Source organism: Oryzias melastigma, linkage group LG12 (genome assembly GCF_002922805.2).
Source record: "Oryzias melastigma strain HK-1 linkage group LG12, ASM292280v2, whole genome shotgun sequence".
NCBI lineage: Eukaryota > Metazoa > Chordata > Actinopteri > Beloniformes > Adrianichthyidae > Oryzias > Oryzias melastigma.
Window position 1 is genome coordinate 21,915,426 of NC_050523.1, and position 25,649 is coordinate 21,941,074.

Genomic DNA, 25,649 nt, shown 5'->3' on the forward strand with positions numbered 1-25,649 from the left:
AATTAAGCTTGAAGTTTTCCTCAAACAGTCTCAGGTTGCAGACCTCTCCTCTAGACTCTCCAGCATCCTGACTTCTGGAGGAACACAGATCCAGACCTGCTCCATCCTCTCTGCAGGCGGATGCTCTTCACTTCCTCTGATCTTCATCTGGAGCTCCCCTGATGGTGGACAGGTGGAGCTTCTCCCCTCATCCCGCACGCGCGCGCCTCACCCGCGCGCCTGGACAGCTCCAGCAGCCTAAATATGGACAACGACCCGCCCGAATCCCGAACTGAGGCGCGCGCTCCTGCAGCTGCTCCCTTTATTCCTGTCCTGTCCACGAGCGCCTGCGGAGCCGTGCGGTCCAGTCCAGTCCACAGCGCAAGACGGTCTGCTCCCCCACAGAACGAGACCCGCACAGAACCCGCTGCTAGAGCTGCTGAGAGAGCCCACGAGGAACCATGGAGGCCATCAAGAAGAAGATGCAGATGCTGAAGCTGGATAAGGAGAACGCCATCGACCGCGCGGAGCAGGCGGAGGTGGACAAGAAGGGAGCAGAGGACAAGTGCAAGCAGGTACCCGATCAGAACCAGAACCACCTCCTATAGAGGTTCTGTCTTACATCACAAACGTTCAAACTTTATTATAAGTTAATCAAGCTGTGCTTTTGTTCCTGCATGATGATATTCAGGTTTAGTCATTATTGTTAACACTCACTCTTCTTTATAATAGAGTTTCCAAAACTATTATTAATATTTACTTCATACTGGACACATTTAAAACATAAATCCTCATAAACTTCTATGATTGAAATGGAAAGTGTGAAATTCACCTCATGAATCTGCTTGTAATTTAATAAAGACTTCATGGAGGATCTTAAATTAACTCATTTTGTGATCAAAAATCGTTTAGTGAAAATATTCCTGCTCAGAAATCAAAGCAACATATTACTCTTTATAGTTGTTTTATGGACTGAGAACAAATCCAGAGAGCTCTGCAGAACCTGCCATAAATGGCCTGTCCTCACTGCAGATATCGGGGTCTTGTTGGAGTTTTATGCACAAGATCAGACCAGATTCCTGCTGAGATATTTCTGCCGTGGTGCTCTAGCTGGAATTTGACAAGATAAACTGTGATCTCAGAATGAGAGAAGCACATTTTTGGCTGCAGCTCCAGTTTACATGGCTGAGACAGAGCCTGCTGGGATCCTAGAAGGACTTTAATGCTGGATCATGGTGAAAATAATGACTGAGATCTAAGAGAGTTAAGTAGATGAATTCAAATCATGTTATTGACCTGTACGTGACTAATAGATTGCATGAAAAGTTTTGGTTCAATCTTCTAATAATGGAGCATGTGGACACAAATGAGTCCCTCTAGCAGAAAATTCAGAATTCAGTAAATAAATCCAATGGATCTGGAAAGGCATTTTTTCTTGAAGGATTTTATCAATCATTATTGGATGTTTCTGTTTCTATGTGGGTGTGTTTGTGGGCTGAAGTCCCACCTCCGTCATTCTTGGATTTACAATCAACCAGGAAGTTCAAACTGCTGCAGTTCCTTAAATGACCACTGGGGGGAGGTTTCAAAAGAGATCAAGTTCACATCAACTCCCATGTTAAAAAGTCCAAATTTAAGTTTATACTTAAACAGGGTGATTTCAAAATTGCATTTGATGTTTGTTGTGTTGAATTTAAATCATGACAGTTAAATTTTCTGTTATTAGTGGTGGTTTCAGCAAGTGGACGGACTCATCAAAGCTTTTGCCTTTTGTCAGAATGTTGAGCTGGGCGGAGTCAACTCTAGTCAAGTCAATGCCCATTCATAGACTGTATAATCACTGGACAGTGGGACCTCTGCCCCCTTGTGTTCCAAACAGGAAGAACCTTCGGCTCTAAGAAGTTAAAATCCCAAAGACTTTTGTTAAGAAATACAGTTATTACTCAGTCATAGAATAACCATTCTTGATCTGATACATTATTCTCAGCAGCTTCTTGCTAATCCTATTTTTTTAAGGGGCATCTGAATGGTCAGTTTATAACTTGAATAATTTAGGATCAGAAGAAGATGTATCGGAACAAGAATGATTATTCTGACAGATAAAATGACTGAGTAGTAGCTGTTTATTTCTCTATAGAAGTCTATGGGATTTTGGCTTCTTGGAGCCACTTCCTGTTTGGAACATGAGGGGTTGAACTGTCCATTGTTTTTATGGTTTATGGTGGCGTCACACCCCACCTCGTCCAGTGATAATATATGTCTATGGTGGTGTAGGAAGTTACTGATCTAGTGTTTATAAGTCTATGGTGGGGATGTTTACCTTTGGTTTCTCTTTGTTTCACCAATCAGTGTGATTTGATTGGACAATAAAGTGTTGAGAGTGTATAGGAAAACAGAAAATGACTAAATGATTCTGACTCTATGAATCCATTTCTGCTGAATACATCGTTCATCATAGATCATTTTGGCAGTTTTATCCTCCAGTTGTGGCATGCTGTATTAAACTATTACCCGAGTGAACACAGTGCTGTACGTGAGGTCTGTTCTTCAGAGAAACTGGACCTCAACTGTTCATAGAAAACATGTCTTCTGAGAAGCTTCTCACTCTGTATGTGTTCTGTTCTGAGGAAGAACTAAAGAAGCTACTCAGATGTGAAGCTTCTTCTTAAAGGTTGAGTGGCTCCAAATCATCCTGAGACAACATGATGTGGATGAATAACAATTTTTACGAACACAACACAATATGTAGTCATAAATGGAGGAAATCAAAATTGAGACACAGCATGAACTGTCTTTGTTTTGGGCTGTTTAACTGTAATGGCCGACCTCAGTGTAAAGGTGAGGTTTGGTGGACCATGTTTATAAAAAAAAAATAGAATTACTGCACCAGAAAACAGATATTTGTGTCTTTGGGGTGTAGAATAAACAACTTTAACCCCTTCACGCCATATTTTCAGTGTACCATTTCATCCAGAACTGTTAAATTCACCTCCAACAGAGAAACCCTGAAGAATATTTTTGATATGATTGGAAATAAATTCAGCCACGAAGGCGTTAAACATCTGAATAGGTTTGAATTCAATAAATGCAAACGTAAATGTTCATACTTAAGCTTTATTTATCAAAGTCAATACACAATTACAATAATATATCCAAGACATTCAGATGTTTTGTTTTCCGGCCCTCCGTCTCCTTCTTGCTGCTGATGAGCTGAATCGTGTTTCCATGTTATGATTGACTGAATGCCACCGATGAGGGAGAGCATTGAAACAGATTAAAGTTAAAATCCTATTAGCTGAAATTTGTTCTCCATGTTTGACCCATCCCCTGGGGAAGCTACAGACACAGCTGCACTCGGGAACCATTTGGTGGTCATAATCCCCCAATCCAACCACTTAATGCTGAGAGTCAAATCAAGTTTGATATGCAAAAATATTTACATTAGTAAAAAAGCCCACTGTCTCAAAAAAGAATCAATTATCAGCAAATGTTGCATTTTTTCAATTCAACATATAATAATTAAAACAAGAATAACAACAGATGAGCTATTCTTGCTAAAAAGTTCCTAAAATTAGCTAAAAGTCTAATAGTTTTCATGGAGGCAGCCATTTTGAAATGAGCAGTAAAAACCCTTCTACTGCCCCTAGTGGAACAATGATGAACTACAGGGCAGAAAACATGAACCGATCCAATGGGGTTTTTGAGGCAAGTTTTTTTTTATCATGCTGAGTTAGGGGTCTCAGAAGTGCATGTATCAAATATGATACAAATAGGGTTTAAAATTTGTCCTTTAAATACTGAAATGGTTGGAATCACATCTATTCCAGATGACAACAACTGCAGATCCAGAAAACTTGCTTTTAATCAGCCTGTTACAAACAAAGCAGCTGCAGGCGAGTAGTGCAGGCTTCTACTCACAGCTGAAGGAAAGCAGCAGAGAAAGACAACTGTGACTTTCATTAGCAGTGGAGGGCAGGACTCTTCTTTATGTCTCACCAAAAGTTTGCATCACTTTGTCTTTGTGTCTTTGATCTATTAGTAGATCAGTCATTCTTTCCTTCTGTAGAGGCAGAAGGGAGAAAAAATATGCCACTGAAATTTATGGTCTGTGTTTTTCCTATTACAAATAATCCCGTTTTGTTTTTTTTTTTTTTTTTTAATTCTTTTTTATTATTAGTTGCAGTTCATCACTAGTGAAGGTCTTAAACCACTGGGGCATTGCATGAGCTTAGCATACCATGAAAATTCTACTTTTTGAGCTTTTATTATACTTTCCTTCCTCACTATAAACCAGGGGTCCCCAAACTATGACCCATTTGGGCGGCCGCCCCACCCAGAAACTCTGATTGAGACCCACATAGAGCATGACTTCCTGTCTGCAGTCTGAACTATGACTATTTATTAATATCGACTGATTGTTTGGTTAAATAATGATTCACATTTGACCAATTGTTGAGGCTAATTTGGCATTTAGCTTATATCTGTGCTACATGTTAGCTGTTTTGACTAATTTAGGCTTTTTTTCTTTTTCTTTTGGCTAATTTGGAGTTTAGCTAATATTTTACCCCTATGCTAGCTTTTTTGGCTATATTAAATATTTTATAAGTTTATAGACTAATTTGGCATTTAGCTAATATTTTGGCTACATGCTAACAGTTTTGGCTATTTTAGGCTTTTCTCTGTTTTTTTTAGGCTTTTTTGGAGTTTAGCTAATATTTCAGCAACATGCTAACTGTTTTGGTTATTTTAGGCTTTTTTCAGTTTTTTTAGGCCAATTTGGCATTCTGCTAATATTTAAGCTAGCTATCAGCTTCAGCCATTTCAGCTTTTAGCTTAATCATTTTCAGCTATTAGCTTCAGTGTTTTTAGTTATTAGTTTCAGCATCTTTAGCTATCGTCACTAGCATCTTACAGCATTCACACTAGCATTATTACACGTAATACTCTATATCTATTTTTTTAATGGTTTTTTTTATATGAAGATTACAGAAATGAATTAGCTGCTTTTCTCCTTCAGAATCTGCTGGAATTATCATGTTAACGGTTGAAAACTTACAGTAAATCAAAGAACATAAACACTGGAGCCCCTGTGTTAAAGGGTTAAGGGGTACTTTTCAGTATATCTTAAAGTTGGTTTTATTTTGAAAAGAATTTCAATCTAAAAGCAACAGGAACTCCGTGCAGCTTAAAGAGGAGTTTCACCTTCAACCAGCTGGAAGTCTATTGATGACCTTGTTGGCTCTGTAAACTTTTCGTAGCTAGCTTAACACAACGAAGACGTATTTCAAACAGGAGTCCATGAGAGGATAAAATCCGACAGAATATCAACGATTCTTCTCTTCCTGGCATTTCTCATAGCGGTGGAGCTTCTGCAGAGCCTCAAAGCTGTCCTGCCCAGCACCTGTTTACACTGCTGCTGTCAGACAGCCAACATACTGATGCTGCCTCTCACAGTCATGGCACCATACGTACACCAGGAGATTCTTTCCGTGTTGCGTGGTTTGCCACTCTCTTCCTTTCACTTCTGAAAAAGGTTTAGTTTAACGACTTTATTCATTCCTGATGATTAGCATCAAAGTCTCAAACTCATATGGGCTTTGATTGGTTGGTGAATTATCGTAGTTTTGAGAAAATTCTGACCCAAAAAGCAATTTTTTTCCATTCATAGATTACTTTAAAATGCTCAATGCTGTAATATGTGATTCTTTTATCTAAAAAAATGATCTAATCCTGCCTGATCCTGAGTGATATAGTAATGTTCATTTTATTAAAGCTTTGTTTGCAAATATAGCTTCTTAATCCGATTCAGGCTCAGACTATTTTAGAACATTTGCACTTTTTTAAGCCGTCCAGAGGTGGACATGATGGTGAGTTTGCAACATAGTTTTGCGGCAAAACTGAAGTACTTTTTCAATAACATGAATCTATAAACTGATAGTGGACGTGTAACTTCAGAATATTCTAGAACACGTGTCAAAGTCAAGGCCCGGGGGCCGGATCCGGCCCTCCAGATCATTTTATTATATTGTTATTAATGGTCATTAATGTTAGCTTGTGCTTATTTCTAACTCGTATAGTTTTGACTGAATATATTTTTATGGAAAGTAAAATATTGAGAATTATTTAAGGTTTAAGTTGATTTGTTCTGGAATTGTTTTATATTAGTCCTGACTGTTTTTATTCATAGAAATGTTAAAAAGTTACGTTTTTAAAGCTTTAAAAATTTAGTTTTAGAGTGTTTGATAAATGTTTATCCTGTATATACATGTATATATATATATACAACAATTCCAACTCTACTTGACTTTAACTAATAATCACTTCTGCAAAAAGGTCAATTTATGACTATGAGTAATTGCACAGTCAAGAAAATTCTATCTTTTTCCAAGTTTCTTGTTAATTTTTCGTCATGTTCGAATCAATTTGCTTTGTAATTTTTTGTAAATCAGTATTGATTTATTTTAATGGTTGAAATAATCAAAGGAAATCAAAGGAATAAATCACAGAGGCTGTGAAAATGACAGCAGGCTCAGGTTATTAATGGTTGACTGTTGTCCTGAATTTATATTTATATTATATTACACAAATGCTCCTTGGTCAGGTCAGTCTGCAAAATATTTTCCAAAAGATTCAAAGGGATAACATGGAATCTTCTGTGGATTTCTTCTTAGACCTCCTCCATTGTTGTCCAGTTGTCTTGTCCTTGAAGTCCCACTCCGATCTTCTTTCGATGTATTGTAAAAGTCTTTGTAGTCGTGTTTTAATTAGGGTTAACTCATTTTTAGGCAAAATAAACAAAAATCAATGTTTTTTTGGACATAGTTTCTGCAGAGCGGCAGCAGTTCAGCAGAAATTCTCCTCTGAGTGGTGGGTGGGATATCATCATCCAATCAGTGATGCTCCGTAGTACCTACCTCTTGGAGTTTTTCATTGTTTTTAGTTTTTCTAGCATTTCCTTTTGTTCTCTGAAATGTTTTTTTATTTGTTTTTTCTGTTTTAGTATCTGGAATTTTGGTTTGTTTCTGAAATCTGATGCTGTTTTAAAATGTGTTCTGCTTTTTTAATTGTGGTGAAATTTATAAATGCTTGAGCGTGGAGTGATTTGTTGATGTGATTTGTCCATCAGGGCCACCGTACATTATTAATAAGGCCTGTAGTTGTACATATTGTGTTCCTCCTGGAAAGCTTCACCACTGCTCCTCCAGCTCATCACAGACTGCTAAAGTTCGTGTTTTTAGTTTTCTACTTGGTATCACAAGACAACCCAAATAACAATAAATACATTTGTTTTTTCTAAAAATACTCTGAGAGGTTTTCCCCGTGCATCTGCCCTCTGCTTAGAGCAGTTCAGATGGCTGTCTGGTAATAAATAGCTTGCATTCAAAATACCATTGTCCCCTGGAGATTCCAGTGTGAAGCCAATACAATGCTGGTACGATTACGTCTACCAGCACGTCTATTTCTGTGTTATCCCCCATAAACCCCCAGTTCCTTTGAACTGCTGCTGCTTTTAGAGGGGCTGAAAGCTGCTGTTTTAGAAGTCACCAAAGGATTAGGAAGGCAAAGCTGTGTGTGAGCGAGCAGCCTTACAAGGCAGCAGACTGGGAGAGGCCTTTTTGAGGGATTTGTTTTGGGAACATTGTCATCAGGCCGCTCGCTCTCATTTATAACTGACTGTTTATAGTTCCTCAGGCTGGAACAATCTTTGGAGATGAGTCACAAGCTAACAAAAGAACAAGATGACCTTATATGTGTTTCTGATTGATGGAGATGGAGTGATAAGAATTACTTGTTTCAGAATTATCTCTTTTTCTTTAAAAAAACAAACTTTTTGACAGAGTGTAGTGTGAGGAATATGGAACTGTGATGATCATATTTTGATCTTTTTTAAAAGCTTTCACAGAGATATTTTTAATTATGATACTATGTCCTTCTCTAGGACAGGAGTGTCAAACTCAATCACAAAAGCGGCAAAAATCCAAAACTAACCCTAGGTCGCGGGCCAAACAGGATAAACATTTATTGGACACTCTAAAACAACATTTTTAAAACTTTAAAACCATCATTTTTAACATAATTATGAACTAGATAAATAGCATTACCTGCAATAATACTAGTGTGAATGCTGTAAGCTGAATTTGGCTGCTGAAGATGCTAGTGCTGATAGCTGAAAACACTGAAATTGATATCTGAAATCACTGAAGCTGATAGCCAGCTAAAGTATTAGCCAAATGCCAAATTAGCTTAAAAAACAAAAAAAAACTTGGGTTAGCCAAAACAGCTAGCACGTAGCTGAAAAAATAGCTAAACTTCAAAACAGCCTAAAAAACTGAAAAAGCCTAAATTAGCCAAAAACAGCTAACATGTAGCTGAAATATTAGCTCAACCAAAAAAAAAAGAGCCTAACAATCTTAGTAAATGACAAAATGGTCCAAAAAGCTAACAGAATGTCAATTTTTAAAACTTGAAAACCCTAACCTTTTAACATAATTATGAATAATAAAAACGCAGGAATATTATTCCAGAATAAATCAATTTAAGCCTTAAATAACTTTCAATATTTTATTCCTCATAAAAAATACATTGTCAAAATTATACATGCTAGAAATAAGCATAAGATAACATCGGGTCATTAATAACAATAAAATAAAATGATCTGGAGGGCCGGATAGAATTACCCGGATGGCCAGATCCGGCCCCCGGGCCTTGACTTTGACATGTGCTCTAGGACATAATTTCTGCAGAGCAGCATTAGAAATTCACCTCTGACTTGTGGGCGGGGCTGTTGACACTGAGTAAGCCTGCCCCCACTTCCATTATCCATTTGTTTACATGCTTACAGCCCCTCACAACCCCAACCTAACATTACCAGAGCAACATTAGAACATACAGTTTAGAGCCACATTCCAGCTCAGATGAGGCTATAAAATGGATCCATTAGTTCAGGGTTTGGTGTAAAAATGGAACCGATCTCTCCAGTTTAGTGATAATTTTCCTTAATGATTTTTGAAAGCTTTGCGTGTAAATTTTGTGTTTTTTAATGTTTCTGTTGCCTGCAGAGCATCACATTTAATCTCCAGAAAATTCATACATTTTGCGCCAAATAACAGTAACACATAGACTCAGTTTTGCATCTGTGTGAGCCATCTGCAAAGAAGTCTTCACACTAGTGTCAGGATTTCTGTTTGTCAATTTGCATTAATGAACCTCAATTTGCAACTTTAGTAAATCTTTGAATTTGCAGAGAGATGATCTGAAAATTAATTGTGTTTTCATTTTAGGAAAAATGATTAACAACCGGTTTTAATGGAAAAAACATAAAGCTAATTTGAGTTTTTTCTACAATTTTGTGCTGCCCCCTAGAGGCTATGGTGCTCCTAGCAAATCCCTGTATTGACTAATGGAACAGCTGGCTGTCCACTGTTGTAAAATGTATTTTCATATTTTATATATTTATTGTCTTTTCCACATAACATAAAACAAGACAAACAATAATCACCACCCCTCCCTCCCTGCCGCCATTCTGCTGCCAACAATTATACCAACTATAATCACAACATAACATTGAGACATATCTACATATACGTATATGTAAACATTAAAAAGAAAGAAAAAAGGGGGGAAAATGTCAGGATACAGCATTTAAATGACAAAGAAAAACAAACAAACAAAAAAAAAAACAGGGAAAAAAGGTCATTCTGTCACTTTTGTAGATGGGTGATTAAAAATAGTTTCTATACCAAGTTAAATTTTTGTTTCATCAAATATATTTCATCTCATGTTCATGGTGAAACACAGCCATCTGCAAGGGAACAGAGTTTAGATGTTAGGATTTGTAGATTTATTTTCTTTTTTCTTTTAGTTGTTATTGCTCTTATGGTGTGAAATGTCATGATTTTTATATATACTTTTGTTAAATCTTACATGTTTTGTAACAGCTCTATTTCGTAGATGCCACAAAACCATCAGTCCAAATTGTCTAAAATACTTAATTTTAAATCATTTGAAAACTTATTTCAAAATAATTTGATTGTGCGTTACATTTAAATAAATAGTCAAAACAACATCACTTAGCTTTGATTGCAAATGATCATGTTTATATTACAGATATTTTTTAAACAATATTTAGCCTAATTTCTTGTAATTTCAAGTACTTCTGATGTTTTTTTCTTTTTCACAAAAGTGGGAAAATATTTATTTTATTTATTTATTTTTCCAGTAAATTTAACATAAATTGTTACCTCATCTCCTTTTTACATCTTTTTTTATAGTCTGCTACAATCAAACAACGTGTATACGTATGTGTTTGCATGCATATCTTTTAATATAAATATTTATGTGCATGTGCATAAAAACTTTCCTTTTTTCTGACATATTTCCCTTTACTGGTGTAGCTAGAGGAGGAGCTGCTGGGCCTGCAGAAGAAGCTCAAAGGAGTTGAAGATGAGCTGGACAAATACTCCGAGTCTCTGAAGGATGCCCAGGAGAAGCTGGAGCAAGCGGAGAAAAAAGCAACAGACGTAAGTGAGAAGCTGTTGAAGCCATATTGTGAAGAGACATGCAACACAACACAGTTCCAGACATCTAAGACACACTGGTACACTGGTCTGCAACCGGAGGCTTCAGAGTAGAGCTGCCACAAACGCTTAATCAGGTCATGCACAAAGTGGATGTAAAACACTCGTCATTAGCTTTTAACTAACTAAAAACTAGATATATAGCATTGCCATCGATAATACTAGTGTTGATGCTGTAAGCTGAATTTGGCCACTGAACATGCTAGTGACGATAGCTGAGGATGCTAAAAATTGATAGCTAAAAACGCTGAAGTTGATAGCTGAAATCGCTAAAGGTGATAGCTGAAAACTCTGAAGCTTAGAGCCAGCTAAAATATTTGTTAATTGCCAAATTAGCCTGAAAAACTGAAAAAAGCCCAAGTTAGCCAAAACAGCTAACATGCAGCTAAAATATTGGCTAAACTCTAAATTAGCCTAAAAAAATGAAAAAGACTTGAACTAGCCAAAACTGCTAGCATGTAGCTGAAACAGCTAAACTCCAAAACACCTTAATAAATGTCAAAATAGTTCTAAAAGCTAGCATTATGCTGATATAACTTTCAACGTTACTACACTCTGATTCAACAATTAAATTAGTCGTTGATTATTTTAATAGTCAATTAGTTGTCGATTAGTCGACTAATCGTGGCAGCCCTACTTCAGAGCCTCTTATGGTTCCTCTATCCCTCCATTCTGGCTCTTTTGCTCTTAATTAAAATGCTGACAAGTTGAATAGATATAAAGGTTTGATGGTTTGGTTTGATAATTTGTTTTCAGTTAATTAAGTTTAGACTTTTCACATGCCAGATAAACAAGCTTAATGATGGTAAAGGGTTTAATCTACTGTGAGAGGGGTTTAGAATATGTGAACAACATGATCTTAATGGATTTAAATACTGTTTGTAGATAAAAAAAAAATCTTTTTATATTTGATAGTAAAAAATGAAAAAAATTGAAGGTCCACCAAAGTCATAATGATAGAAGATGTATTTTGTTTTGAAAGGAACTTATATATGGTGTTGTAAAAACTAAATCTTGTTTATAAGTTTATAAATCATAATATCTTTCAGCTATATTTCGACTCCCTAAGGGGGGCTCAGGTCTGGGTCTCCCCGGACAAAATACAGAGTCTGGAGGAGCTACTAGTTAAATCAAACAGGAGTCTTTAATGGAGAAAAGCCTCTTCAATTGGTTCTTCTGTCCAGATAAATACCCGCTAATTTAGCTACTTTTTTGTAAACTTTTTTTTTTTTTTTTTTACAAATACAGTAAATAATATTTTCACATAGAATGTAAGCAATTGAACACTTGCATAGTTCTTTTTGCAAATACGTTATATTTAATTGGTTAATTGGCTGCTCGTTTATTTGACATCCCAGTCGGGGGAAATTGAAATATGTTACCTTGGAAACGCCGTGACGCCTTCCTCCCGACGTAAAGGTGAGGAGACTCGGGGGTAAAAATGGCGACGTTGATGTCCGTGGAAGCGGTCCGAAGGAAGATCCTGACGCTGCAGCAGGCCGCGTACGACGCGGAGGAGCGGGCCGAGATGTGGGAGCGGGAGGCGGACGCGGAGAGGCAGGCCCGGGAGCGGGTAAAACCGCGCACAGACAGGAAACGAGCCAAAGTCCCGCAGGGGGGAAAAAAGGAGGACGAATGTCAATGGGCTGCCATGGCAACGCAAACCGGAAGCAAAACGAGCGCGAGACCTGGTCCGGACCCTGTCAAATTAAACGCGCCTCGTTAACTATGTAGATAATAATAATAATAATAATAATTATTATTATTATTATTATTATTATTATAAATAATACTATTACTACTACCAATAATAATAATGCTATATAATAATAATAATAATAATTATTATTATTATTATTATTATAAATAATACTATTACTACTACCAATAATAATAATGCTAAAAAATAATAATGATTATTATTATGGCTTTAAAGCTCAGCGAATTTACAGAAAATATACAAATTATTGTACATTTTTTGTAACATTTTCACAGCTTTTTTTTTAAATATACCATTCTGATTTTAGACAAATTTTTACACATTTCTAATGCTGCTTGAAACTGATTTTCACAATCTTGTTAAGTTTCTTATTCCAAAAATTTGTCCTTTTCCATCATTTGGTAAAACCCCTTAGGTTGTAGGGGAAATGGATTTGGCAAAATATTGCAATATTTCATTTGTCGATACTTGTATTGATTTAAAATACTGACAAGATATGTGTATTTAATGATTCACTAAATAACCAAACAAGATCTTGCGAGAACGAACTTGAGTTAAATGTTCAGTCAGCTTCGCATTTTTTTTTTTTTTTGTTATGAGTCATGCACCTGAATTGTTTTACCATTTTACTTTAATGAAAGATGCGTTAATATTCAGGCAGAATTTTCTTTCTAATTTTTTTCTAAGTCATATACTCTTAACAGTTGTTCTGATTCAGTCTTGGGATATCTCACGATACGTATCGTATCATGAGACACGTATGAAGATATATATCGTATCACAGTTAATTCCAGTTCAGAGTCACCAGGTTGTGGAGATGTGTCACTTACTGATGTACAAGCGCCCCAGTCCATCACATGGCTCCAAATACATCAGTTTAGATGTAATGTTAAATATCAACATCAATCAAATGATCTGTTTGTGTATAGAATGACTCTGTTTCTGCACTCTGTGTAGTGCTGGGGTTTTGTTTCAAACTATGTCTTTGTGTCCAGGCTGAGGCTGAGGTGGCGTCCCTGAACAGGCGCATCCAGCTGGTAGAGGAGGAGCTGGACCGAGCCCAGGAGAGACTGGCCACCGCTCTGCAGAAGCTGGAGGAGGCGGAAAAAGCTGCTGATGAAAGCGAGAGGTGCTGTCCCTTCCGTTCTGCTCGCTATCGGGTTCTGAAGGATTTCTTGGATACTTTTTTTTAGATCAAATAAGCTAAACTCAAAGACAGATAATATAGGAGCTGATTAGAATAAAAACTGCTTCTCACCAAAACTATTCCAACTTCAGATTTACTAAAAACACATCTTTTTACAAATAAAGTCTGTTCCTTTTTCTTCAAAAAACTTCATGAAATTACATTATGAAACCCCAAAGATGTACTTTCACCTACTTAAAAGTATTCTACGACTCTGCAAGATAAAGTTAAAGACCCTCCATCTGCAGTAAAGTCGTCGTGTTCCTTACAGAGGGATGAAGGTGATAGAAAACAGAGCAACAAAAGATGAGGAGAAGATGGAGATCCAGGAGATGCAGCTGAAGGAGGCCAAACACATCGCAGAGGAAGCTGACCGCAAATATGAGGAGGTGAGGATGAGATTTACTGAAATTTATTGGGATTAATTCCTTTTTTAAGCAATGTAACGCCTTGCTTGGAACGTGATGCAGCAGCTGAATGTTTGCAGGTCGCACGCAAACTGGTGATTCTGGAGGGAGATCTGGAGCGCTCAGAGGAGAGGGCAGAGGTGGCCGAGGCGTAAGTCGCAACACTAGAAGGATTGGATGTTTGTGCCGTTATCGTTGAGCAGAAATATATAAAACCTTAATTTATTTCCCAGAGAATATTTGACTTAATTTTAAAACTTTCACATATGGACTAATGGGATTTTTTTTGCGACATAAATATCAAGTCTGTTTCATTAACACACAAACAATTGCTTTTTAAATGTATTATCTTTTATCTCTTTAATCTATAAAGTACTTTATTCAAACAGATTAGGATCTACTAAAGTTCTGACTAAACTAATCCAGAAACACCAACCTCTTTATGACCTCAACAGCTGAATCCACAGCAGGATTTTTGATCATTGTACATTTAGCATGATGTTAACAAAAATTGATCAGCAGCTAAAGTCGCTCTAATCATCTATTTTTCAAATAATTTAGAGTGGTCTTTTAATTTTAATTATGCAGTTTTTAGCCAAAATCAGAAAACTGTGTAGCTTTCTAGGACATAGTTTCTGCAGGGTGGCAAGAGTTCATTAGAAATTTGACTTTGAAGACAGGAGCGTTGGTGCGGAGTGATAATCTGCTTGATTCCCATCCATCCCTTCTTTATTTGCTCTCCTGCTAGCTTACAGCTAATGTTAGCAGTGCAACACAGCCCAATGAGGCTAATTTTCTTTGTGATTTTGGGCTTTATAAATAAAATTGAATTGAATTGAACAAAAATGGCGAGCAAGGAAGCTTGTGACTTACCATTTAAAGTCCTACGTCACGGCTACAAGCTTTTTCCAGCAGTATTTTTTTCTTCTGCTCCTGATTTACAACAATTTGAATAAAGAAATACTCAGAAATACAATTTTAAGCTTAATTTTCTTCATATATATACCCTCCAACATAAGGAAAAATGCTATAAGAACATGTTAAATACACCAGAAACACAATTTTCATTGGAGTCTACAATGAAAATAAATATATTATTGAAAACCACAATCTGAAATGAGATTACGAAGAAAAAAATAGTTAATTTCTTGAAAAACCAACAGGAAATAAAGCTTTAAGTCCTTATATTTTAAGATTGGTAATCGTTTGTCAACCATTACTGCTGCAGATATGATGTTTTCTTATCAAAATACATGGATCAGTCTAATATATATTACATCTATTTTTATCTGACATTTGTAAGATAAATATGAAGTGTCAATTTTTTTAAATCTGCTAATCTGAACGAAAGAAAACATGTAACAGTCAATACAAACAAAAATGACTAATTTCTAATGCTCATAATATTATTCAGTCGGCTGCTGTTCTTTAAAGCCTCACTTCCACCTAATGGTTTGTTTTCACGGTTCGTTTGTGGTGTAGACCGCTAGCGTGTCATCGTAGTGCGACGACTAGAAAAGCAGGTCATCCAGCAGCTCGTCTTTTTCTTGCTTTATTTTTTGTACATCGTGTATAACAGGGATTTTATGTTGTTTGAAAGAAGGCTGCAGGTGGCTAAGAAGAATTATAAAGGGGAAAACGAAAATGCTAGCTTAGCGCTATATTGACGCTTTCTAATGACATCATCACTCTCTGGCGATCAGCGGGTGGTAAAAGCAGCTCCCAAATTGACCCGTTTCCTTTTTCTGTGGACCTACAACAGTTAGAGGCCCTCAAGAGAACTGTTTAATGGGTCCATTTTACTGTGGAAACGCTCAAAATACCAGATCAAACTGGAGCGCTCAATGGAAACGAGGTTTAAAATTTCTGTCCTTAAAATCACGTTAACTATTCCTCGGTTTGCTTGGTTAGAAATGTTTCTTTCAAAGTTACTATAATCAATCTCAGAAGGTGTTGACTTCAGCCCTGTGATTGTGTATTTGATGTGCCTGCATACTAATCACAGAGGCATGTGTGAAATCTGCTGTGTTTTCATCATCAATGCATGAATGCACTGTGTGGCAATTGTGCTCTTTCTTTTGCCCCCCACCCCCTTCCCCTCTATCCCGGACTAACCCCTTCAGGCGGGGCAGAGAGCTCGAGGAGGAGCTCAGACTAATGGACCAGAATTTGAAGTTGATGATGTGCGGCGAGGAAGAGGTACTGAACGTCCACGCGTCAGCTCTGATCTTCAGCCCCTCGACTCTGACTGATGTTTCTGCTGAACGTCAGCATCTTAAACGTTATTCTTTATAATTATTTCAAAGATTTTTTTTACTTTAAATTTTTTCTCTGATGAAAGGTAGAAGCCAAAAAGTTATGAATCTAGATTTTATTCACTTTTTTTTTTTCAAACTTCAACATTTAAATTTTTGGAAATATTTAAGATTTGATCTTATTCATTCTAGAGAGATAATTCTCCTCAGATGATTTGTGCCAGCCTGTTAAAGCTGAATCACATGAAAAACTATTTAGTTGAACTCATTCAGTGAAGGAGTTTTTCCATCAGCTAAACAGTATTTGGGAAGTTTTCATGTTAACTTTTCACCAACATTAATTCATTTTTTTGGGGTCTGTGCTTTTAAATCATCTTCAAAACCCAATTTATGACCGTTTAAAGTTCAAATGCACTTAGAAAAATAATTTTTAGGAGTTAATCATGATGTTTTTTTTTCTTATTTTCTAGAAGAAACACACAAAAAACACATTTTAATCTATATATTTTAACAATAATTCAATATTAATGCATGTTAACTCGATGAATGATCTCCTATCTGCATGTTCTCTTAAAAACATATTTCTACTGAACTTGGTGCCATCAGACGCTCCTGACTCCTGATTCCTCTCTGCATGTCTCTCAGTTCTGTGAAACATTTTAAGGGACTTCTCAAACAGTGTTAAGGAGTTGGACATCCTTTGACTTTCCTGCCTTTCAAATTACTGCCTTTTTCTTCTTCTGCTCTTCCTCTTTCTCGCATTGCTCAGTAAATCAGGTGACCTTGAAGAAGAATTGAAAAATGTCACCAACAACTTGAAGTCTCTGGAAGCCCAGGCAGAGAAGGTACGGTGATAGCGGCGACAGAGCTGCGCTGTCAGTCACAGTGTGTTGCTGTATGTCCACATTTGGTATAAACATAATCTGTAGGAAAAATCGGTAAATTCAAGAGAGCAAAGAGTCAAAAAGTTTATAAAGATGCAGGGAAAGGAAATGTGATTTTCACACTCAACATTCTCTAATTCAAACATTTAGGACGATCTAGAATGTGGCTGTTGTTAAATGAGATCTTAACCTGTTCAACTCAACGTATCAAGAGTCAGTTCACGAGTATGTGTAGAGTACCACAGAGAGAATAGGAATATACTGTCCATCAAACTAATTTGACAAGTGACCTATGACCCTACACCATCAATCAAACTAATTTGACAGATGTTTTTTATACATTTTCTTTAAAATGTATATAAAATGTAAACAAAATTTTAAAAAGCCATCTGTCACCTGCCAAATTAGTTTGAATGATGGTGTAGGGTCAAAGGTCACCTGTCAAAATGAGTTTGATGGACGGTATATTCCTTTTTCTCTCTTACCACAGGTGTAATAGTTTGTATGAGGATGTTTCTGGAGAAGAACAGAGAAAGTCATAAGGAGCTGCTTTATGTTTTTGTAGATGTAGAGAAACTCAATGACAGGATCTAGAAAGAAGAGCTGTGATTTATGAGGAAGTCTGAAGTGACAGAAGAATCCTGGAGTTGTTCAGGACATGGATGGGAGCTCAGATGCTGTGACTGAGGGGTTGAAGGTGGAGGTGGGACTCTGAGCCCCTTCTTGTTTCCATGGTGATGGACAGACTGACATGAGTTTAGACAGGAATCTCTGTGGATCATGATGTTTGTAGATGACACTGTGATCTCTAGTGAGAACAGGGAGCAGGTGGAGGAACATCTAGAGAGGTGGAGAGTATCTGTGTCTATGAGAGGAAGTTAAGCAGAACGGTGAGATTACAGGGAGCACAGGTGAAGAAGGAGGAGGAGGAGGGGCATTTGGGAAAATGTTTTTTTGAAGATATCAGGTGTGATGTGTGACCAAAAGAGCAGTTATGTTGTTGATGCAGAGACAGGAAGCAGAACTGGAGGCAGCAGAGATGAAGATGTTGAGGTTCTCTTTGGGAGAGACCAGGATGGATCAGGAATGAATCCATCAGAGGAACAGATCATGGTAGATGTTCTGGAGGTAAATGCAGAGAGGCAGATGGAGATGTTTGGAGAGGATGATGTTGATGATACCAGGAAAGAAGAGGAAGACGAAGAGGAGGTTCATGGATGAAAGTGGCTAGAATTAGTCTAAAAAGCTTCGCAAAAAAGACAAACATAAACGTTGAGTTTTATTAATTCAGCTTTTTATGTCTGTAAACCAATCATGGCCTAAATGAGTGACCTTCCATGCTCATAATAATGTTCTTCACTTTTCCAGATTTGATGTTCTCTTACTTTTCTGTTTTGCTCATTTACCTTAAAACTGCATGCATTGAACATATGCAATAGTAGACAAAATATTGTGTTTAATGAAAAAAAGTATGTGTGTGTATTTGTGTATATAAATGTTATGTTTGTTATTCTACGTATATTGTGGATTCTGTTGATAAAGATTATTGTAACTTTAACTAATTAAGGGGCAGGCTTTAATAAGCAATGCTTCTGCCTGCCACCTTTCAAACATGGATGCAAGATATAGTGTACTCATTGTGTTAAGATGTGATTGTTACAAATAACTGTGTATAAATCAACATGCTTGAATAAACTATGACAAACAAAAAAACTGAAAAAATAAATACATTTTAACAATTTTTTTCTCTTAATTTCAGTATTCCCAAAAGGAGGACAAATTTGAGGAGGAAATTAAAGTTCTCACTGAAAAATTGAAGGAGGTAAGACTTTTCCCACGACTGTTTGTGTTTTCCTTGTTATTTCTTAAAGCAGGAGTGTCAAACTCCATCACACAAGGGGCCAAAATCCAAAACACACCTTAGGTCGCGGGCTGAACAGGATAAACATTAATTGAGCACTCTAAAACAAAAATTTTAAAGCTTTAAAACAGTAACTTTTTAAGTTAATTATGAACTAGATATATAGCATTACCTGTAATAATGCTAGAGTGAATGCTGTGAGCTGAATTTGGTCGCTAAAGGTGCTAGCACTGATAGCTGAAGATGCTGAAATTGATAGCTGAAAACGCTGAAGCTGAAAGCTAGTTAAAATATTTGCTAAATGCCAATTAGCCTAAAAAAAAAAAAAAAAAAAACGCTAGTATGTAGCTGGAATATTAGCTAAGCTCCAAATTATCCTAAAAAATCTTAGTAAGTGACAACATAATCCAAAAACCTCAAAGAATGCCCATTTTTAAAACTTTAAAACTAACTTTTTAACATAATTATGAATAATAAAAAGTCAGGAATATTATTCCAGAATAAATCAACTTAAACTTTAAATAACTTTTAATATTTTACTCTCCATAAAAATATATTCTGTCAAAATTATACAAGTTAGAAATAAGCGCATTGGGTCACTGAATGAAAGGATCTGAAGGGCCGGATGTAATTACCCGGAGGGCTGGATCTTGCCCCCAGGCCTTGACTGACATGTGTCTTAAAGGATTGTTGGTCAGATCCTTTATGAAACAGTACAATCGTTTAAGCTAAGAACCATATTCTGCCTACTTAAGCACAAAATACTGGATTTATTAAGAACCAAACATGATGTTCCATCAAGGTTTTAGCTGTAGAACCTGCTCACTTTTTTATGCTCAAATGGTTCTAATGTTGCCATCACTCAGTTATCATTTTCGCATCTCGTTAAAGTTTTTACTGGAAACTGCTTTGAATTCTGATCATTTTCCATATCATGTTCAGTCTGTCTTGACTAACTCTCTGCCTGGTGCTGCAGGCTGAGACCCGTGCAGAGTTTGCAGAACGATCTGTGGCCAAGTTGGAAAAGACCATTGATGATCTGGAAGGTATTCCTCACTCACTGCAGCTTCTACACTCACATTCCTGCTGCTTTTAGCAGCCTGTGTCAAAGCTCCAGCACAGACAGAAATCCTTCATCAATTAAAGAGGAAGATAATCAACACTACCGATAAAAAATATAATGTCACAAGTTACAGATAGGTAGGAGACTGTGTGAAAACATTGAAAAGCTGCTTTAACAAAAGCGTAAATAACATATCAATCAATCCACGAATGAATGGATGTGTTTGCTCAGTCAGAGGGTGAAAGTGGATCCACGAAGTTCTGCACCTTCAGTAGTATTAACATATTAGGAACGTGGGTGTGGTTTAACAACATATCTCCATCACCTGGAAAATCCAAGAGCGAATTCTGCTGATTCTTCTTAAAATGACATAGACCTGTTCGTCTCTTTAAGGCAACCTAAAAATAAAAAGGCTGCTATGGAGAGAAAACCAACTGAAAGCCACCATTTTGAAAAAAAAAAGCAAAAAATGAGGCCAGGTCAAAGGAGGCGGTAGCGTCTGTGGACCATATGACGCCACTCGCTGCTTTATTTTGACTTTTTTATTTGTTTTTGGTAGCAGCAATTAAAATTATTATTATTAAAAATGAAAAATAGAAATCTAAATTCATTAAACTTAAAAATAAAAATTTACATGTGTTAATTTTAGATTTTTTCTAAACTTGTGTTAAAAAAATGAGGAATTATTATTATTTTAAATAAAAATTAGGTACGATGACCACTGACTAATGTATGTAGCAAAATCGAGTTTAGTTAATGACGTGAACAGAAATAGCCTGAGTTTTGCACTAAACCTTTGTCCTGTTCATTTCTGAGGGAACATTTCCAAGTTTCTCAGCGTCTGGATTTAAATCACACTTTCCTGTTGCTTTTCTGTCCTTTTCCTGGAGTCTTTTCCACTTTGCATGTTTTTCTGTGCTCCTCCAGATGAAGTGTACGCTCAGAAGCTGAAGGGCAAGGCCCTGAGCGAGGAGCTGGACTTGGCCCTCAACGACATGACCACACTGTAGATGTTTCCCTCCTGCTCGCCTCCACTCTCCTCTGCTGCCTCCCACCGTTCTCTCTGTCTGACATACATGTTCTTTTTGCCAAAAGGTGAAGCATTGCTTCCACTCTTCTGCCTGCAATGTTTTCTGGTTTGAACTGACGATCCTTACGCCTGTCGTTTCTGTAATAAAGATGGAAAACCCTGCTGACTTCCTGTCCTTTCCAGAATCTTCTTTTTCTTTACTTTCTGTCTTTCATTTGTTTCTTTAGAAAATGTTGGGTTTGTTGTTTTTACTGTACATTTAGATTTAGAATTATTTATGCCAAGATAACTCTGTGTTGTTAGCATAAACCTATTTCCTCTGTACGCAAAAGTTGCTTTTTTAAGTAAAATCCTCAATTTAAAAAAAATTGAGAAACCAAAACTGATCTTTATAAACCTTGAAGGTTTCTATGGAAGCCTGTGAGGTCAGACCTGTTCAAGTTTTTGGAATAATTATTCAAACAAAAGCTAAGGGCACACGCTTTATCTAAAGTCAGTTTTGAAAGTTTTATGAGTAAAACTTCATAATTTGCAAATTAAATACTAAATATTTGCTTTCAAAAACGTTTTTTTTTTCTTTAAAAATATATTTTTGCATTTGCAACACAAATGTTTTCAGATACGTTGTGTCTCATCTCGCTTTCTCCATATCTTTGAAATTGGGTTAATGAGTTTCAGTTTAGCATAGCGTATGTGCCACGCTAAACAGTCAATAGCAGACAACAGGGTCTATGCTGATTGGTCTAGATCAGAGGTCTACAACCTTTAACAATAAAAGAGACATTTAGTCTAGTTTCTAACAGACCAGAACTCAACAAGAACCACAAAGTCCCATTTTATCGTTTAAAAATGCGAAATATTTATGCTTTTTTGGCAAAGAAACATTTATTTATAAATTGAGTTTTTAAATATTACAATAATTAAATTACAACACTGTCTGAATGTTTCTATATATATAGCAGTTGTAACTTATTTTACTTTCAACAGCAGGAAACACTAGTTCCTTTCAAAATAAAACCCACCCTGTGTCAAAAAAGGTCAGCAGCTTTACTTACATTAAAAAAGCAAAACAGTCAAGCATGATATTATTTATTATTAGGATTTTGGTGCACTTTTGTCCTTTTAATCTAAAACTACATTTTAGTGGAATCTATTTTAAAAAACATGTTGAATAACCTAAGCTTTTATTCAAAAAACAACTAAATAATTTTCAATCATTTTAAACCACATTTGTTCAAAACTTTAACCACCTTAGTGTAATTTATCAAAATAAAAAATATTTTCAGAGACTTTTATTTAACTAACTATAAATTAAAATAAAATTTTTTAAGAACATTTCAACAGAATTTTTAAATTAATGAAACTTTGTTTGCTTATTTGCTCGACATGTTAAAAATATAAACACAAATGACAAACCTTTACTAATTTCTTAATTAATCAATCGTTAGAATTTTCATTAAAGCTAAAAAGCCATAATGAAGAGATAAAAGAGCCACAGGTTGCAGACCCCCTGGTCTAGATTCTATCCAATCAGGTGTCTCTGCCTCGCATCGACGGCGCTTGGAGGGAAATCCAGACTTTAGATTTTGTAACTGTGCTGTTCGACTCTAATTCTGCCGTCTTCAACCAATCTGGCCCGTTTGAGCAGAACCCAGAAGGAGCAGCAAAGCCACAAAGTACAGCAGGGTTCTGTATTTTGTATCAGCATGTTTAAAATGCAGAAAAAGCGACATGAAAGATAATGTATCTGAAAAAAGCAAAAAATTTATATTTTCATTCGCAAATAATAAAGTTTTATTCTTAAAACTACATTTTGTTTGCAATTTAGACAAATTTAATCTCAAACTTGTGACTTTTGTTCATAAAATGGTGACACAATTCACTTCATGCAGGCCGACTTCAAAGTTGAACACGTCCTCTTTTGACAAAGCTTTCCAGGATTGAGTTTCTGCCACTTGACGTTCAAAGCAAACAGTGATTATAGCAATTAACCATCTTTATTGCACTACAGTAGAATGTAATGAACGACACATGCTGCTAATACTTGATTAGTTTGTTAGCTTCCAGCCCCTCACACCTCCAGCCTAACATTAGCAGTGCAACAAAAAGAGCTAGCATTACTGGAGCTATCCAGACGTACAGTTTTGATCCAGATTCCAGCTCAGACAGGAAAACGAAGACGTTCATGGATCTATTTGTCTGGAAGTGGATGATCAGAATGGGAATCTTGCTGACTGTAGCTTCTACGTCACAAGTAGAATCTTCTACAAACAGCATTTTTTTTGTCAAGCTGATTTACAACGACTTTAATAAATACTTTTGAGATTCATTTTCTTTATCATCATCATAAGAAAAATGCTACAAGAACATGTTAGAAACACAATTTTCATAAGTGTGTCTTTAAACATTAAAACTTAACAAACTACCGCTCCATAAATGTTAAAAAAACAGCATATGTAGTGATTTATTCTTCTGGATGCAAAGATCTGAGGACAGCTAAGATGTCAGTGTGAGTTCTTCCAGGTAAGATGGCGTGGTCACACCAGGAACATCTGCCGATCCGTTTGGTCTGGATCCGATGGGGACTTATTTTGTTCTTCTCGTTCAGTTGAATTCACATTGTAGTCAATGCAACATGAAATAATCAATCATGGAAGCCAGGAAAAAAATCAGTAAATTTTCAGTTACAAATGTATCACAATCTTTTTGAATCTCAAGATCTTCTGTTTGGTGTCTGGAGCTTCCATATCATAATTGAATCAAATCTCATGTACACACCTGCTGGGTCTCTACAGTGTTCAAACAACTGTCCTCACTCCAGGAATCTTGTCATGTTAGTCAAACTTACGGGGGTTTTTAGAGCGGTCACTTAAAAATAATAACAGCATGCTTAGTTAGAAGATCCTTTCTCTCTATGCCGTTAAATGTGTTTGTTTACGACGGAACCCACTACTTCTTCTTCTACGGCTGTTTCCGTTTTTTAGCCCCGTCTGCTCATGTTGGATTAATTTATTCTGATTGAATGTGTGTCGAATGTAAACGTTTGTTACGATCGCATCAAGTTTTTCAGGACCCATGTACACAGTTCAATTCTAATGCGATCTTTGATACGATTAAAGACATTCTGTACACGTACAGCTACTGAGGAGATCTTACGTCACGTTTTGTGAACAAGCTTTAGCTCAAAACAGAAATGTCTAAAAAAAAAACAAAAAAACAAACAAACGCAAGGTTAAAGTCTCAGTCCGGACCAAGAGGACTCTGTCCAGACCTGTGGCCTTTTCTAGTCCAAATACACCCTCAGGTTCTCCTTCTTTTAAAGGGTAACCAAACCCTAAATCAACATTCTTTGTCTGGTGACCCCTATAAATGGGGTTTTAAAAGTGCTGTCTGTTGGTCATTGCCAAATTTTTGCCAAATTAAAATAAACTTGTTTAATTCTTCTGTCTGTGTGCTGCCACCTACAGGTTGAAATGATGCATTACATTTGGATTTCGTGACTGGTCAAACATTTAAGTCCCACGTCATGACCTGAAGCTCCAGTTATGATAACAGTCCTGCCCCTAAGCCCCACCCCTCTGACTGGATTTTAACATTTTGGCTGTGGGCGGAGTCAGCTTCCAACTTCCCTGTTTGGTTACTCTTTAAATTATGTTTTTTTATAGGGAAAAAAGTTTTTTTTGTAAAGTAAAGATTAAATAGCAACTATAAAAAGTCAAAATAATTATAAAAGTGATAAGCTGGTTAAAACTCTGCAACCTAAAACTCCAACTACAGCAAAGGAAGTTTTGGATTTGCCGTTTCATTACTATTATATTACTGTGCAGTACCAGGAATTGTCCCTAATATACATGATAACCACAATAACCTCTTTGCTTTAGAGCGAACTTTTACTATAATCAAAAGTTCTTAGGAAAATCAACAAACTCATGGAGTTGCATAGGTTAGTATTTGATCTACCTGTTCCAGTTCTGTCATGTAGGAAATAACTAGAACCACGTGAAGTTTTGTCTCTGGAACCGACTCTGCGCTTGTTTTTTCACCTGCAGAGAATTTGGCTCACGCCAAAGAAGAGAACCTGGAGATGCATCAGGTGTTGGACCAAACCCTGCTGGAGCTCAACAACCTGTAGAGACCACCAGGTGAAAACAGCCCTAAAGATAAGGGAGAACCAGAAGAAAAAATAGTTAAAGCATCCAAAGTGTTTTTTTAAAGGAAACATCCTTGCATTTATCAGTCTGTCAGTCAGAGTTCTTCTGCTTCTGTGGCCACCTCTGTGACAGACGGTGGAGTTTTTGAAGTGTCTTCCAGCAGATGTTGCACAGCTAATGTAGTATTGTAGCCTATCCATCCATAAAGTCATAAGATCACCAATGACTCCTGATCTCCAATCCATTTGGACTGTTGTTCAATAAAATAGGAAACTATTGGGGAAATAGAGGATTTAGGATAGAAGTTGACCAAACAAACCTGAACAAATTCTTCATGAAATGTGGATATTGTTCCATTCTTTCTACTGATGAAATCCAGAATATTGAAGTCATGAGAACAGTTTCTGTAACAAAGACTAAAAAAATAAATGCTGTTAAAGTGACACACTCCCTCTTTCTTTAAGGACCTACAGGCTAACAGCATTAGCACGCTCTTGGACTAATGTGCGACAAAGCGACCGTCATTCAGACACAGC

At 36.5% G+C, this 25,649-nt stretch overlaps 1 protein-coding gene and 2 long non-coding RNA genes across 10 annotated transcripts; 1 reads left to right on the forward strand and 2 right to left on the reverse strand.

The window, feature by feature from the left end:
• The first annotated feature begins 273 nt into the window (after positions 1-273).
• On the forward strand, positions 274-25,556 carry tpm2 (tropomyosin 2 (beta)). 8 transcript variants are annotated; one of them, XM_024257796.2, is made up of 9 exons: positions 274-554; positions 10,374-10,499; positions 13,272-13,405; positions 13,734-13,851; positions 13,950-14,020; positions 15,993-16,068; positions 18,768-18,830; positions 19,846-19,915; positions 20,860-21,128. In XM_024257796.2, the coding sequence occupies exons 1-9, from the start codon at positions 441-443 to the stop codon at positions 20,940-20,942; spliced, it is 855 nt and encodes a 284-aa protein (XP_024113564.1). In that variant the 5' UTR covers positions 274-440; the 3' UTR covers positions 20,943-21,128. The 8 variants fall into 8 exon arrangements, with proteins under 8 accessions (XP_024113564.1, XP_024113563.1, XP_024113562.1 ...); XM_024257795.2 differs by lacking the exon at positions 20,860-21,128 and adding an exon at positions 25,012-25,556 and having other exon boundaries at positions 275-554; XM_024257794.2 differs by lacking the exon at positions 15,993-16,068 and adding an exon at positions 16,894-16,969 and having other exon boundaries at positions 278-554.
• On the reverse strand, positions 3,078-4,551 carry LOC118599414. Its single transcript, XR_004948748.1, has 2 exons — positions 3,898-4,551; positions 3,078-3,217 (listed from the first exon to the last, which is right to left on the reverse strand). It is a non-coding gene; the product is annotated as an uncharacterized LOC118599414 (long non-coding RNA).
• LOC112136184 lies at positions 10,281-12,078 on the reverse strand. The gene is made up of 2 exons (XR_002917298.1): positions 11,939-12,078; positions 10,281-10,469 (listed from the first exon to the last, which is right to left on the reverse strand). It is a non-coding gene; the product is annotated as an uncharacterized LOC112136184 (long non-coding RNA).
• Positions 25,557-25,649: the final 93 nt, after the last annotated feature.